This window comes from Hypomesus nipponensis, chromosome 23 (assembly GCF_054491055.1).
Source record: "Hypomesus nipponensis isolate SF chromosome 23, ASM5449105v1, whole genome shotgun sequence".
In the NCBI taxonomy this organism is placed as follows: Eukaryota; Metazoa; Chordata; class Actinopteri; order Osmeriformes; family Osmeridae; genus Hypomesus; species Hypomesus nipponensis.
This window is the reverse complement of record NC_140383.1, coordinates 6077278-6091513: the sequence shown is the minus strand read 5'-3', so window position 1 is coordinate 6091513 and position 14236 is coordinate 6077278. Positions and strand designations below refer to the sequence as shown.

At 41.6% G+C, this 14236-nt stretch overlaps 1 protein-coding gene across 1 annotated transcript in view; it reads left to right on the top strand.

Annotated features, from left to right (window-relative positions):
• ttn.2 (titin, tandem duplicate 2) overlaps positions 1 to 14236 on the top strand; it is a 150455-nt gene that overhangs the window by 29346 nt on the left and 106873 nt on the right. Inside the window, exons 43-68 of the mRNA XM_084688466.1 lie at positions 23 to 3306; positions 3346 to 3862; positions 4431 to 4709; positions 4890 to 5453; positions 5710 to 5991; positions 6084 to 6362; positions 6458 to 6739; positions 6844 to 7122; positions 7217 to 7504; positions 7607 to 7885; positions 7982 to 8263; positions 8375 to 8653; positions 8739 to 9017; positions 9116 to 9394; positions 9483 to 9770; positions 9906 to 10184; positions 10274 to 10555; positions 10665 to 10943; positions 11054 to 11332; positions 11441 to 11719; positions 11817 to 12104; positions 12199 to 12477; positions 12697 to 12978; positions 13130 to 13408; positions 13523 to 13804; positions 13890 to 14168. Of these exons, the coding sequence (XP_084544592.1) occupies positions 23 to 3306; positions 3346 to 3862; positions 4431 to 4709; positions 4890 to 5453; positions 5710 to 5991; positions 6084 to 6362; positions 6458 to 6739; positions 6844 to 7122; positions 7217 to 7504; positions 7607 to 7885; positions 7982 to 8263; positions 8375 to 8653; positions 8739 to 9017; positions 9116 to 9394; positions 9483 to 9770; positions 9906 to 10184; positions 10274 to 10555; positions 10665 to 10943; positions 11054 to 11332; positions 11441 to 11719; positions 11817 to 12104; positions 12199 to 12477; positions 12697 to 12978; positions 13130 to 13408; positions 13523 to 13804; positions 13890 to 14168 (10827 nt within the window). The remainder of the gene's footprint in view (positions 1 to 22; positions 3307 to 3345; positions 3863 to 4430; positions 4710 to 4889; positions 5454 to 5709; positions 5992 to 6083; positions 6363 to 6457; positions 6740 to 6843; positions 7123 to 7216; positions 7505 to 7606; positions 7886 to 7981; positions 8264 to 8374; positions 8654 to 8738; positions 9018 to 9115; positions 9395 to 9482; positions 9771 to 9905; positions 10185 to 10273; positions 10556 to 10664; positions 10944 to 11053; positions 11333 to 11440; positions 11720 to 11816; positions 12105 to 12198; positions 12478 to 12696; positions 12979 to 13129; positions 13409 to 13522; positions 13805 to 13889; positions 14169 to 14236) is intronic.

The window sequence follows — 14236 nt, the reverse complement described above, 5'->3', positions numbered from 1 at the left end:
CTGAATTATTTTTTGTACACAGAACGTTCTAGCTTGACTGTCACCACCATGGAAGAGGAACAAGAGACTTACCACACTGGCGTCCAGTTACCTGAAAAAACTAAAACACTTGAACTCAAACCAGAATCTAAACGTTTCTCTAGTACTTTAGAAAAGAAAACAGAAAAGCCAGTTTTCATCACCCAACTCTCAGCAGCAGCTGTCACTGATGGAGAGACGGCTAAATTTACTGTCACAGTCTCTGGCTTCCCAAGGCCTAATGTTCAGTGGTTTCACAATGGCCGTGTCATAACTAATTCATCAGTCTACAAAATGATTCAAGAAAAAGAGGAGTACACTTTAATAATTACTGAGGTAAAAACCGAGTATGAAGGGGAGTACTCTTGTACAGCCAGTAATAGATTTGGACAGACTACTTGTACCACTTACCTAGAGGTGAAAAAGAGTGATATTAGCACAGCAGAGAAATGGATTGAAAAGATGTTCAAAGTAACAGGACAGCCTCCTGCATTCACTGTTCAGATTCAACCTGTGAGGTGCACTGAAGGAGGTGAGGCTTTGTTTAAGTACAATGTCACAGGGGATCCAATTCCAGATGTGCATTGGTTAAGAGGTGCTTTTCGTATTCAGCCTAGCAAATATTGCATCATGGTGAACAACCGTGATGGGTCAGGCTTCATCAACATGAAGAGTGTTAAACAGGAGGACAGTGGGGTCTATACATGCAAGGCTTCCAACCCATTTGGGGAAGCCTCTTGTAGTGCTGAGTTAGTTGTATTCAAAGAGCCTGTCTCTGTAACTCGACATGAACAACATATGGTAGTTCAGAAACAAAAAGGTTATAAAGTATCCATGACTGAACAAGCTACAGAATCCCGCTTGTACATGGTCAACCTTCCAGGAGATGCCGGGGCAAGTCTTCAGGCAGGGCATCAGATGGTGTATACCATTGGTACTGAGGACAGACAAGTTGTTTCAAGTGAGCAGGTGGGCACATTTGGAGAGGTGGACATCTCTGCTGCTTCTCTTCATAGAGAGCAGGTCACCCACCAAGCTGCTGTGCTGCAGTCTCATGAAGTAGAAGAAAGAGTGTCTGTAGCTCCCACACATCCACTCCAAGTTGCAGCTGTTCCCACAAAACAAATTAAAATGGCAGCTTTTTCATCTGCAGTTCAAGAGAGACAAGATCTGACAGAGCAGCACTGCGATCGTATTAAAAGTCCTGAGGTTGTAGAGCTCCAGTCTGCCAGGGAGAGAAAGTCAAAGGTAATGTCTGCCATAGCAGAGGAGGTGACCACTTTGTCTACGGTTAGCACTGAACCCTTGAGTGACAGGAAGCCAGCTCAGGTGCAGCCAATGTCTGAGCCCAAGCATTTAGTCAGTGGTTATCAGGTTGAATCCCAGCTATCAATCTCCAAAGAGGAGTCACAAGACATCCCAAAGCCACAGGAAGAAACAAGTTACAAAGTCAAAGAAGGGATTAAGATACTGTATTCTGCCACATCATCCGAAAAACGTTTAATTCCTGAAGGTCACACCACTAATCTTTCCTCCTCTGACTCCGCTATACAGTCTGCAATGACCAAAGAATTATCCAAACCTGTAATTGCCTCAGTTAGTGAGACTAAACATACACTATCTAAAGAAGATCGATTTTCCATGCAGCGGCCAGATAAAGAGACTGCGCGTCTTTGCAAGGATGTTGTTGTTAAATCTGCTCTTACAGCAGAGGAAAAGCAGGCACTACGTGCTGAGCACACAGAGCAGCTGCAAAGTCTGGACAGTGCAATCTCAATTCCATCACAGGTGGAGGGTGAGCAGGTGTTACATCTGCAGGTGATCACCGACCAGGATGCACTTCCAACAGAGGAGAGGTTTACTAGTGAGAGACCCGCAGCTGAGCAAGCTGGTGCTAGGAAAAGCCCTACATTTTTACACACAGTGACCCAAGATGAACAGATTTCTGTCATTTGTGAGGATACATCTGAGTTTTCAGCAAAGGAAGACACAATGTCTATTCAGCCTCATAAAGAGCCCCACACCCCGTTACATCTCCAGTCAGTCGAGCCAGTGTCTACATTACCCAAAGAGGGTGTAATCGTCATAGAAAAGCCAGACCAGCAGATGGCAGCACAGAAACAGGAAAAGGCCAGAAAACATGCAGCGACATCTGAAGATAGAAGAGCACTTACTGCTGATTATCACAAAGATCTTGACGTTTCAGTGACAGGCCTTCAGTCAGAGCTTAAAGCAGAGCCCAAACCTCAGAACATTCTTCAGGTCTCTTCCAAGCCCATGCAACTACCTAAAGAAACACCATTTACCAGTGATATGAAACAGCAGCGTGCACTAGTCCAGAAGGAGGAACGCTGGAATGTCATGCATGTCACTAGTGTGGCAGCTAATCAAGCATTACAGGAGGGACATACTGAGAGTCTAAAGGCTGTGGACAAATTTACATGTCAAACTGGTGTAGAGCCTAAAGTGCCAACAGAACCAGTGCAGGTGGAGGAAAAGGAGATCTCAACTGAGAGTAGTGCCCCTCTGGAGGCTGCAGAGCAGGACTTTGCAGTCCAAATTCAGGAAGGCCAGTCAGTTAGACAGTCAATAGTAATGGATGAGAAACGTATCATGACAGGTGAACTTTCTCAAGAAATAACCAAATCAGAGTCAACCAGTGTCCGTGTGACAAACCAGCCCAAACTGTCTCTAATGGTGTCCGAGTCTGGAGAGAGTAGACCCCTTCCAAAGGAGATGACATTTGTTATTCAGATTCCCAAAGCATCAAGTTTGAACATCAGACGTCAGTTGAAAGATGCCCTGCAGTCTGCTGTGGCTCGTGACCAGCCACTGTTACTGGCAGACGTTGTGCAGAGTTTAGAGGCTGTTGAAGTACAAGAAGTAAAAGTTCAGAAAGAACCCAAACGTGCCATGTTCACATACCTCATTACAACACCAGGTGCTCCCATGGAGATCACTCTGGCTTTTGAAGGGGAATACCCTCAGACTGCTGATCTGAGGACTGAACTCAAGGCAGCTTTCCACTCCATTGTTTATCATGAGCAGCATGTTCTTACTTCCGAGCAGCCAGGCACCATGCAAATTGATAGGCCCCAGAGAGTTCAGGTCAGTAGCGCTCGCTCCAAAGAGATGATGTCATCTGTGGTGGAGACGGTCAGAGTTGCAGAGAGTACGGTCGATTTTGCAACTCCCAAGTCTCAGTCTGCCGCACTCAAGACTGAGTCGAAATCCGCAGTTGAAATCCAAACAGCCGAGCAACAAATAATATTACAGGAGTCAAAGGCAGTGCAAATCAAACAATCTGAGAGTGCTCAAGTGGGGAAGATGTCCACTGAATCCCGCTCTGAGTTTCAGCAGTCAGTTCAGGTGGCCAAAAGGGAGGCCAGTTCTGTGATGGTAAAAGGCCGGGAGAGAGATGTAGGTGCTGCTGACATTACCACTGATCTGCCTGTCACATCCATTCCAACTGAACAATATGTAGAAATGCACATCCAGAGAGAACACAGGGAGGAGTTTTACTCAGAGGAAGTCACTGTCTCCAGACAACAACATATTGAAGGCTATCCAATTATTGAAACTACACTTGAGGATATTTGCACAGAGGAGAGCAGTAAGGTTACTTTCAGTGTGACCATAAAGTGTGTTAAAAAGGTGAACTGGCTTTTCAATGGACAATTGGTAAAATCTGGCAAAGAGTTCAAGTGTTCCAAAGACCATGACACATACACGTTGGTAATCAACAAAGTTATCAAAGAGAAACATCAAGGAGAATATGTCTGTGAGGCTGAGAATGAAGCCGGCAAGACCACCACATCTGGAAGACTCACAGTAGTCTCAAGAGGTTGGATATTGGGAGTACTATACTGTCATTATCCATTACTTCACACAATTAACTAACTTCAATCTAAAATATGAATATTCACCTTATGGAACCGAACTAATAATTCACTTCTCATATTGACCCCCACCCCCTAAAAAAGGTTTTTCTGGTCACATATTGTAAAAATATTTTTTTTCCTCACATTTTCACTTCAAAAAACAACTAAATAAACGTCACCTTTCTCAGTATCATCCCTATATCATATCCACATGTATCATCAACATTCCAGGGTGTGTCCACCAGTCACTTGCATGTCCATGAAAAATGTTGTCACAAAAGAAATGTCACATTTCACTCTTTGGTCCATGTTGTGCATCTTTGCATGCTTTCTGGGGCCACTTGTCATGGGCTCATTCTTTCATTATTTTCTCCTTCGTCTAACATTCACACCATTTCTTCACAGTCACTCCTGGAATGTTTCCCACAATTGTGCTGAATTTCACTCTCACTGTTCCTGATCCATTGAATCATTCACCCACATTTTACATTACTCTCTGCTTGTTCACTGACATTTTTTTTCTTTCCCCAGTGCCACCTGTTTTCAGGTACAAAATCCTGCCCATGGATATCAATGTTGGCAACAGTGCCAAGTTTGAATGTGAAACTGAAGATGCACCCAACGTGAGCTTCAAGTGGTTCAAGTCTGGCACTGAGATCAAGCAGAGTGAGAAGTACAGGATCCTTAGTCGGCATCATTCGTCTTCACTGGAGATCTTGAACCCAACCAAAGCAGATAGTAGTGAATACACCTGCAAGGCGTCCAACCAGCATGGCAGTGACAGCTGTTCCTCCTCTCTAACTGTAACGGGTAAGTTACAGTTTAATGAACAGTACTGTTTTATGAATATAACCTGTGTTCTTATGAGTTGAAAGACTATTTAGGTTAGAATAGCATGTACTGCGTCAAATTGAATATATGCTGCACATCTTCTGTATCAGGCATTCTTTTACTATCACATCTTTCTTATGTTTTGCCTACTTTCTATAGAAATGTACCCACCAGTATTTATTAAAAAACCTGATCCAATGACTTTATATGTGGGCAAGCAAGCTGCTTTCCAATGTACAGTCACTGGCTCCACACCTATGGATATTGTCTGGCACAAAGACAACATTGCCATCACTTCTGGAGCAAACTATAATGTAACAAGTGACAAGAACAAACATTCTCTTCAAATCAAAAGTCTTCAGTTAGAAGACCAGGGTGTTTACCTGTGTAAAGCATCAAACAGTGTTGGCACTGCTACATGCAGCACAGAGCTGATTGTTATCAAGAAGCCCAGCTTTATAAAGACCTTTGAGTCAGTGTCTGCAGCTGTTGACAATCTATTACGTCTTGAGTGCCAAGTGGATGAGGACACTGGAGTGACCATCACCTGGACAAAGGATGGCAAAAAAATACATCAGACAATGGAAAGTAAACTTTCTTTTGAAGAAAAGGTCATCGTTCTTGAAATTTCTAAGGCAAAACTGAAAGATTCAGGGATATATGTCTGCACAGCTTCAAATGATGCTGGGACTTCAGATTGCTCTGCTGTGTTGACAGTGCAAGGTAAGATCTTTGATCATGGTTTCCTTGCATAACACCATTCCTCTTGCATCATGGAACTCTTAACTGTTTACTGTATTTCAGGGACCAAGGACCTGAGTAGCCAGTGTAATGTGTTATATAGTGAATGAATGAAAAATATGGCATATGCATATTCTGTGTGCAGCAGTAATCTTCTTGTCCTTTCTTCTTGTAGTCTTGTCTCCTCTGATGGTTATTTTGAAAATACTACTATCTTATTATGAAATACTATTTTCAGAGCCTCCTACTTTTGTGAAGAAAATGGAGTCTAAGATTACATGGAAGCAGGGCATTGCTGCACGATTACAGTGCACAGTCAAAGGATCCCCTGAACTTCACTCAAGCTGGTTTTTAAATGACAAGGAACTCAGCGATGGAGAGAAATATAAAATCTCTTTCAAGAATGGTCTTGCTATTTTAGAAATAATGAATCTTCTTGTGTCAGACAGTGGAAACTACACCTTTGAGGTGTTTAATGACTCGGGTAGTGAAAGCTGCAGCACGCAAATATCTGTTAAAGGTTTGCCACTCTTACATTTTGCTTTAACAGTTTATTGTGTGAATCTCCAGTGACGGACAAGTATGCAATCTAATTTACACTGTTATTCTCAGAGCCCCCTTCCATCCGTAAAGAACTACAAATGGTTGAGGCAGTGAAGGGGACTGCAGCCCTAATGGAATGTGAAGTTGTTGGAACAGCTCCTTTTGAAATCACCTGGTTCAAAAACAAGAAGCAAATAGCCACAGATAAAAAGTACAGGGTAGTCTCTCAGGAATCTATGGCCCGTTTGGAAATCTGCTCCTTTGAAAGTGCAGATGTTGGGGATTACCAATGTGTTGTATCTAATGATGTTGGTAAAATATCCTCCAAGGCCCTAGCAAAACTGAAAGGTTAGTATTTTGGTTATAGCACAGGAAGAATCTTAACAGTTTCAGCAAAGAATTTACAGACAACTTTAATTGTTTTGTTGTTATGTTTTAATCAGAACCTCCAACATTCTCAAAGAGGATTGACAGTACTACAGCAATTTTGGGCACTGCTGTAAAACTGCAGGGCACCATAAAAGGCTCGACCCCCATCACAGTCAAATGGATGAAGGACTCTGAAATACTGAGAGATGATGATCCTAATTTAAAAATCTTTTTTGAGAACAACGTTGCTAGTTTATCAATAGCAACTGTTGTAATAAGTCATAGTGGCAAATATACCTGCCAAGCAGAGAATGAAGCAGGACTACAGAAATGTGAAGCTACTTTAACCGTTCAAGGTTAGATAATTATTATGGAAGTTTGTGTAGATATACAGAATTATTCATTCTGATTTATTTGTCTCCTCAATCCTGAATCTCTATTTCTTCTTTCTATATCTCAGAACCAGCTAGAATCTTAGAGAAAGCTGAGCCCATTAGTGTGACAGTGGGGGATTCAGCAACCTTGGAGTGCACTATTGCAGGAAGTCCAGACCTCAAAGTCAAATGGTTCAAAGATGGAAAGGAAGTCACAGGGGGTCGAAAATATAAGATGACTCTTAAGGACAATGTTGCTGTTTTAAAGATTCTTGCAGCAGACAAAGGAGACAGTTCTGAATACAAAATGGAAGTGTCCAATCGAGTTGGAAAAGACGAGTGCTCTTGTTCTATCACTGTTCTAGGTTCGATATTTATCACTTCTGTTTTTGTTGTTGTTGTCTCCGCGAAACTGAATAACTTGCGACTAATGTAACAACACTTTCCCCTCAACAACAGATCGGATCATGCCTCCGTCTTTCACTAAGTCTCTCAAAAGAGTTGATGGAAGCATTGGTAACAATGTCTCAATGGACTGTAAGGTCTCTGGGTCTCAGCCCATGACCATATCTTGGTTTAAAGATGACAAGGAAATTAAGAGCGGACAAAAATATCAACCTGAGTTTAAAGACAGTTCAGCTGTACTGAAAGTCATTCAGCTGGAGAAAGATGATGCTGGAGTGTACAAATGCCTGGCAACAAATGCTGCTGGTTTTAAAGACAGCAGTGGAACTTTATACGTCAAAGGTTCCAACATTTCTGCCTTTTAGAGCTCTATCCCTCCTCAATTTACTTTCTTTACAAGTGATAACATGCTCATACAAATCTTTTATTCTTACCAACTTCTAGAGCCTCCGGTCTTCACATTGAAACCTAATTCTCAAGATGTCATACCAGGATCTGCTGTAATCTTGAAGGCAGCTTTCTCTGGAACAGCTCCTTTTACTGTTAAATGGTTCAGAGAGGACAAAGAGGTATCATCTGGAGGCTCATGTTTTATCAAGAAAGACGCCTTGTCAAGCATCTTGGAGCTTCACTCAGTAAAACCTACTGACTCTGCTACATACACTTGCCAAGTAATGAATGATGCTGGAAAGGTGTCATGCACCGCAGTCCTGTTTGTCAAAGGTGCCCTATCTTTTCATATGTAGTGTTGTTTTTTGTACAGCAGCAGTGTTTGTTTCATGTGTTGTCTTATAACCATTGTTCAATTCTTTCCTTTAGAGCCACCAATGTTTGTCATGAAGCTTGAGTCTTCAAAACTTGTAACCAGTGGCAGTGCTTTAATGGTGGAGTGCAAAGCTACTGGCAGCCCTGAAATCACTTTTAAGTGGTTTAAGAACGAAATTGAGATCAGTTCTAATGAGAAATATAAAACGAGTATGAAGAACTTAGTTGCCTCATTGGAGATAGTCAACTGCACTGTTGATGATAGTGGAGATTATGTTTGTGTGGCGTCAAGTGATGCTGGTAGTGACCGCTGCAGCAGCACAGTGACAGTCAAAGGTTTGTTATATCTTTCAGCTCCTTGTGTTTTCCTGAAAGTTTTCTTTCTTCTTATCGTGCACATGTACTTAGCTTGGTGAACTTTCATGTTGACATAATTTTTTCTTGTAGAACCTCCTGTGTTTTTGAGGACTTTTGAACACAAAGATGTGATCAAAGGGTCAGATGTGATGATGGAAGGACAGGTGTCGGGCTCTGCTCCTTTCAGTGTATCTTTTTACAAAAGTTCCAAGTTAATCAGAAATGATAAAAGGCACAAGATCAGTGTAACAGGTGACATAGTTGCCCTCCAGATAGTTACAGTTGATGCTTTGGATACTGGAACGTATCAATGCACTGTGGAAAATGAAGTTGGGAAAACGTCTTGTGATTATGATGTAACCCTAAAAGGTTGGTATTTAAACTTAAGTTAAATGTATTGTACTGTTGGATCTTTATTTAAAATTATTCACACAGTTTTGTGCTTCTCTTCTAGAACCTCCGTCATTTGTGCAAAAGGTAGAGAACACAATTTCTCAAGTAGGCAGTGAGATTTCTCTTCAGTGTGTACTGAAGGGATCTGAACCAATGACGGTGTCATGGCATAAGGATGACCACGAGGTCAGAGAGGCTGAACACATGCTGATATCCTATAAAGACAGGACTGCACTGCTGCACATCTCAAACGTACAGGCCAAATATGGTGGAAAATATACATGTCAGGCACAGAATCTAGCTGGTTGTCAGAAATGCTCAGCTGTCTTGACAGTCAAAGGTTGGTTGTCATGATAGAGGCAATATAATCCAATTGTAGTTGTTATATGCCTGAACTTGATCAGATATCAACATTTTTGAATGTTTTGTTGATCACAGAACCAGCTACAATCACTGAGGAAGCCAAGTCCATCAGTGTTACATTGGGAGATCCAGCTACTCTAGAATGCAGGTTCTCTGGAACCAAAGTCATCAAAGCCAAATGGCTGAAGGATGGTAAAGAGCTAACATCAGGTCAAAGATACAAAGTCCAAAACACAGATACAAGCTCCATTCTGAAGATTCTAGCCACAGAGAAAAGTGATAGTGGGGACTACATATTTGATGTTTCAAATGACGTTGGACATAGTTCTTGTGAGGCTACAGTCACAGTTCTCGGTCAGTTTATCAAAAATCTTTAAAATGTTATTATGTTTCACCATGTTGTCTTTAACAATATATTGATTGTTATTTTTATTCATGCTAGATCAAATACTTAAGCCCTCGTTCACAAGAAAACTGAAGAAAACAGAAAGCATCAAAGGATCATTTGCCCACTTGGAATGCCTTGTGTCAGGGTCTTTGCCCATAACTGTACATTGGTTCAAAGATGAGAAAGAGATCAAGATTGATGACAAACACAAATGTACCTTCTTTGAAAATAACGCTTTTCTCGAAATTACTCGTCTCGATAGTGAGGACAGTGGCAGTTATACCTGCATTGCTAAAAACAAAGCAGGAAGTGACCAGTGTTCTGGTGCCTTGATTGTGAAAGGTACTTTCGATATTTTCTATTTAGAAATACACATTGAGTATAATGTAGTTCTACTGAGGAAATCAAGTTCATCATTACACAGTCTGCAGGATAGTGGAAGTTCAATCATATAGATTTCTTCCCTTTCATCAACAGAACCACCATCTGTACTTGAAAAACCTGAATCAACGGACGTTGTACCTGGATCAAAGGTCCAGTTTAATGTCCTTGTGTCTGGTACTCCACCCATGACCATACAATGGTTTAAGAATAAAAAAGAGATTATGTCAAGCTCTGACTGTTCTGTAATTAAAGACCACACCTCAAGTTCACTGGAACTGTTCTTTGCCAAAACATCAGACTCTGGAGACTATCTCTGTGAAATTAAGAATGATGTTGGCTCTGCTGTTTGCCAGGCAACTCTCTTTGTCAAAGGTATTTATTATTCTTTGGCTTTATCTTGGTACTGTTCATACAAATTTGACAGCTGTCATTCATTATTATTCCTTTCCTTTATTCTATAGAGCCTCCAAAATTCACTCGCACTCCAGATAGACTGTCTGTGGTGAGGCCAGGGCAGAGTAAGATGTTTGAGTGCCAGGTGACTGGAACACCAGAGATAGACATCTACTGGTTTAGAGATGGGAATGAAATCAACCCTAGTGACAAATACAAGATGTCTTATGTCAACTCCTTGGTAACTCTAGACATATGCAATGCCGATATGAAAGACAGTGGAATGTACTACTGTGAGGCACGCAATGAGGCTGGTAGTGAAAGCTGTAATATGGAATTGAGAGTCAAAGGTTAGTGTGATCCGTATATGTTCTGAATTCAATTGGTGTTTTAAAACACTTTTGAAAACATGGATTTCCTGAATATAATTTAATTAATTCTCTGCTCTTTCCATCTCAGAGCCACCATCCTTTGTAAAAATGTTAGTACCTTCGGATGTTGTGAAGGGCTCAAATGCATTTTTTGAGTGCCAAATCATTGGGACCGCTCCATTAAAAATTACATGGCACAAGGATCTGAAGGAAATCAAATCCAGCACAAAGTACAGTTGTTCACAAGTTGATGACATACTGAGACTTGAGGTGCAAAGATGTGATGTAATAGATGTAGGTGAATACCAGTGCACTGTTGCTAATGAGGTGGGAAGCTGTTCTTGTAAGACTACACTGAACATTAAAGGTTTGTGTTTTGAACCTGCTTACAAAAAGAACATAATTAACCATCACAGACTATTTTGTTTGCTGTGATAGTTGATAACTGAATTAATTGTCTGATTGATTTGATGATAGAACCACCATCATTTGTGGAGAAGATCCAGAGTGTTGCCACTGTGTTGGGCCAACTAGCTCAATTCCAGTGTGTTGTGGCTGGCTCACCAACCTTGTCTGTGCAATGGCAAAAGGATGCCAATTGGATCTTGGAAGATCCCAAGATTGAAAGGATGTTTGAAAATAATGTGGCAACTTTAAAGATTCCTGTTTGCGAAGCCTGTCACAGTGGGAAATATACCTGCCAGGTCCTAAATGAAGCTGGACAAGACAAGTGCTTTGCAAGCCTGACTGTGCAAGGTTTGTCTTTATAGGATGTAGAATAATTAGGATTGTTAAAGGATGTAGGATTGTGTGAATTGTAATAGAATATCCTGTTAGATAACGTATCTCATTCGTGCTTTTTAGAGCCCCCACAGATAACAGAGAAGCCAGAGATGATAAAGGTGACCATCGGTGATCCAGTCAGTTTAGAGTGTAAAGTGACCGGCTCCCCCGAGCTCAGGGTTAAATGGATGAAAGATGGCAAAGAACTTCAATCCAAACCACAACAGAAGCTTAGCTTTGAGAACAATGTCAGTTGCCTTAAAATTCAATCTGCACAGATGGAAAATGGAGGGGATTATGTCTTTGAGGTGGCTAACCACATTGACACCTGCCACTGCAAAGTCAAACTGGTTGTACTAGGTTAGTACAAATATTGACCAATCACAATAGTTTTGGTGGTGCAGTGGAGATGAATGAATATAATTATGATTATTTATAATGTTGTTTTGTTAAACAGAACAAGTGATCCCCCCAAGCTTCATCAAGCCTTTGAAGGACATGCAGGAAATACTGGGTTCGTTTGTTCAAGTTGAATGCAAAATATCAGGATCACTTCCTATATCTGTGGAATGGCAGAAAGATGGGAACCGAATTTCTAGTGGTGGACGACACAAGCTTCTTCAGGAGGACAATTCAGTGTCTCTGGAGATGGAGCAGCTAGACAGAGCTGATGCAGGCACCTACTCTTGCAAACTAACTAACAAAGCAGGGAGTTGTGAATGCAGTGGAGCTTTAAGGGTCAAAGGTTAGGAGAACTCCCATGCCATTGGTCTCTTAATATTTCTCTAGCGGTTCCAGATGACAGCTCATTAACCTGGTAACCCTGTTGTTTTCTTCAGAGCCTCCCAGCTTTGTGCTGTCGCCTGAATCTCAGGCTGCTCTCCCGAACACCAACGTACGCTTTAAGAGCACATTTAAAGGAACACCTCCCTTCATAGTGAAATGGTTCAAGGATGACACTGAACTCATGACTGGACCGTCATGTTTTACTGGACTGGAAGGCTTGTCATGCTTCCTAGATCTTTACTCAGTGGGAGTTTTACAAAGTGGAGTTTACTCTTGTCAAATTAGCAATGATGCTGGCTCGGCAAGATGTAGTGCTGATTTAACAGTGAAAGGTTTGGAAAAAAAAACACAGCTTCTTCATTTTGACGGCATCGATATTTACATTGCTCCCTTGTCAAGAATTGCTGATGTGTCTTCCAATTGCTTTCTAACCCACGTCTTGCCTTCCATTTCTAACAGATCATCCATTTATACAGCTCATCACTACCCTGTAATCATTCACTAACTGCTCATGTGCAATCAGTTAACATGCTTATATTTTGACCTTGCAGAACCCCCTGAGTTTGTCCTGAAACTCCCACCCACTAAGTTCATGAAGCAGTCCGACCCCCTCCGACTCGAGTGCAAGGTCACTGGTTCCCCACCCCTCCAAATGACCTGGTTCAAAAACGACAATAAGATAACAGATGGTGGTAACTACAGAACATCATTTGTCGAGTCAATGGCGGTCCTTCAGCTCCTTACAACACGATTTGATGATAATGGAGTCTACACCTGCGAAGCTCAGAATGATGCTGGAAGTGTTAGTTGCAGCACCACTCTTACTGTCAAAGGTCAGCCATGGAACAACTTCCTGCATCTTAAAATTTACCATGTTGTTTTGGACCTGAGTATCTCAAAAAGTGTGTTTTTCCTCAAAAGGAAATAGTTTGCTGAATGTAACCAACAGTGCAACCCCTAAGTGATTCTCACATCTTTTTTTAGATCCCCCATCTTTCCTCAAAGTCCCACAACCTATTGAAGGAATGAAGGGCAAGGATGTCAGTATGTCATGTGAAATTAATGGCACTGCACCCTTTGAGATTAACTGGTACAAGGACAAAAAGCCTCTAAAAGAGAGCAGAAAGTACAAGATGGTGAATGAGGATAGCTCTGCTACTCTTCATGTCATTGGATTAGAGGACTCAGATGCTGGTGAATACGAGTGCAAGGCAGCAAACAGTGTAGGAAGTGAAACCTGCCGAACTACAGTTAGACTCAGAGGTCAGTGAGATTGGAGATCCTTGGACAATTTCCTTAATGATCTGATTACCAGCATTATTGACTTTGTTCCATTTATATTTCCTTTACCTCTGTAAATGTTTGTCCTTTCTTCAGAGCCACCTGCATTTGTGAAGAAGTTATCTAACATGACAGTCATATCTGGCAAGGAATTGACTCTGGTGGCCACAGTCAAAGGCTCTCAGCCAATGACTGTGTCTTGGGTTCAAGACAAGGATCACATACTCAGAGATGGTGACAACCGGAAAATAACCTTTGAGAATAACCAGGCCACTCTTACAGTTTTCCAAGCAGACTCTACCACAGCTGGGAAATACACCTGCCAACTCAAAAATGATGCTGGCATTGTGGAATGTTTTGCTAACTTGACTGTCCTAGGTTTGTAACATTCAAATTTTTCTTTGCAGTCTTTAGTTTGTCAGTCGCTCAGGTTGTAAGACCGTGCTCATCTCTGTATTTTCAGAGCCTGCAAAGGTAGTGGACAGACCAGAGTCTCTTAGTGTCACCGCAGGTGATATTGCTGCCCTAGAGGTCACAGTATGTGGGACCCCAGAGCTAAAACCAAAATGGTTCAAGAACGGTGTTGAGCTCTCATCTGGCAAGAAGTACAAAATCTCCTTCTCCAAGATGATCTCCAGCCTGCAGGTTCTGTCAGCGGAGAGAATTGACACAGGAGAATACACGTTTGAAGTTGAAAACGAGGTTGGCAGAGACCTGAGCAAAATCAACCTCACTGTTCTAGGTTGGTAGCTTCTCTATATATGTGGTATGGTTTAACATCAGTGTTTTTTTGTCTGATTCTCTGGTTAC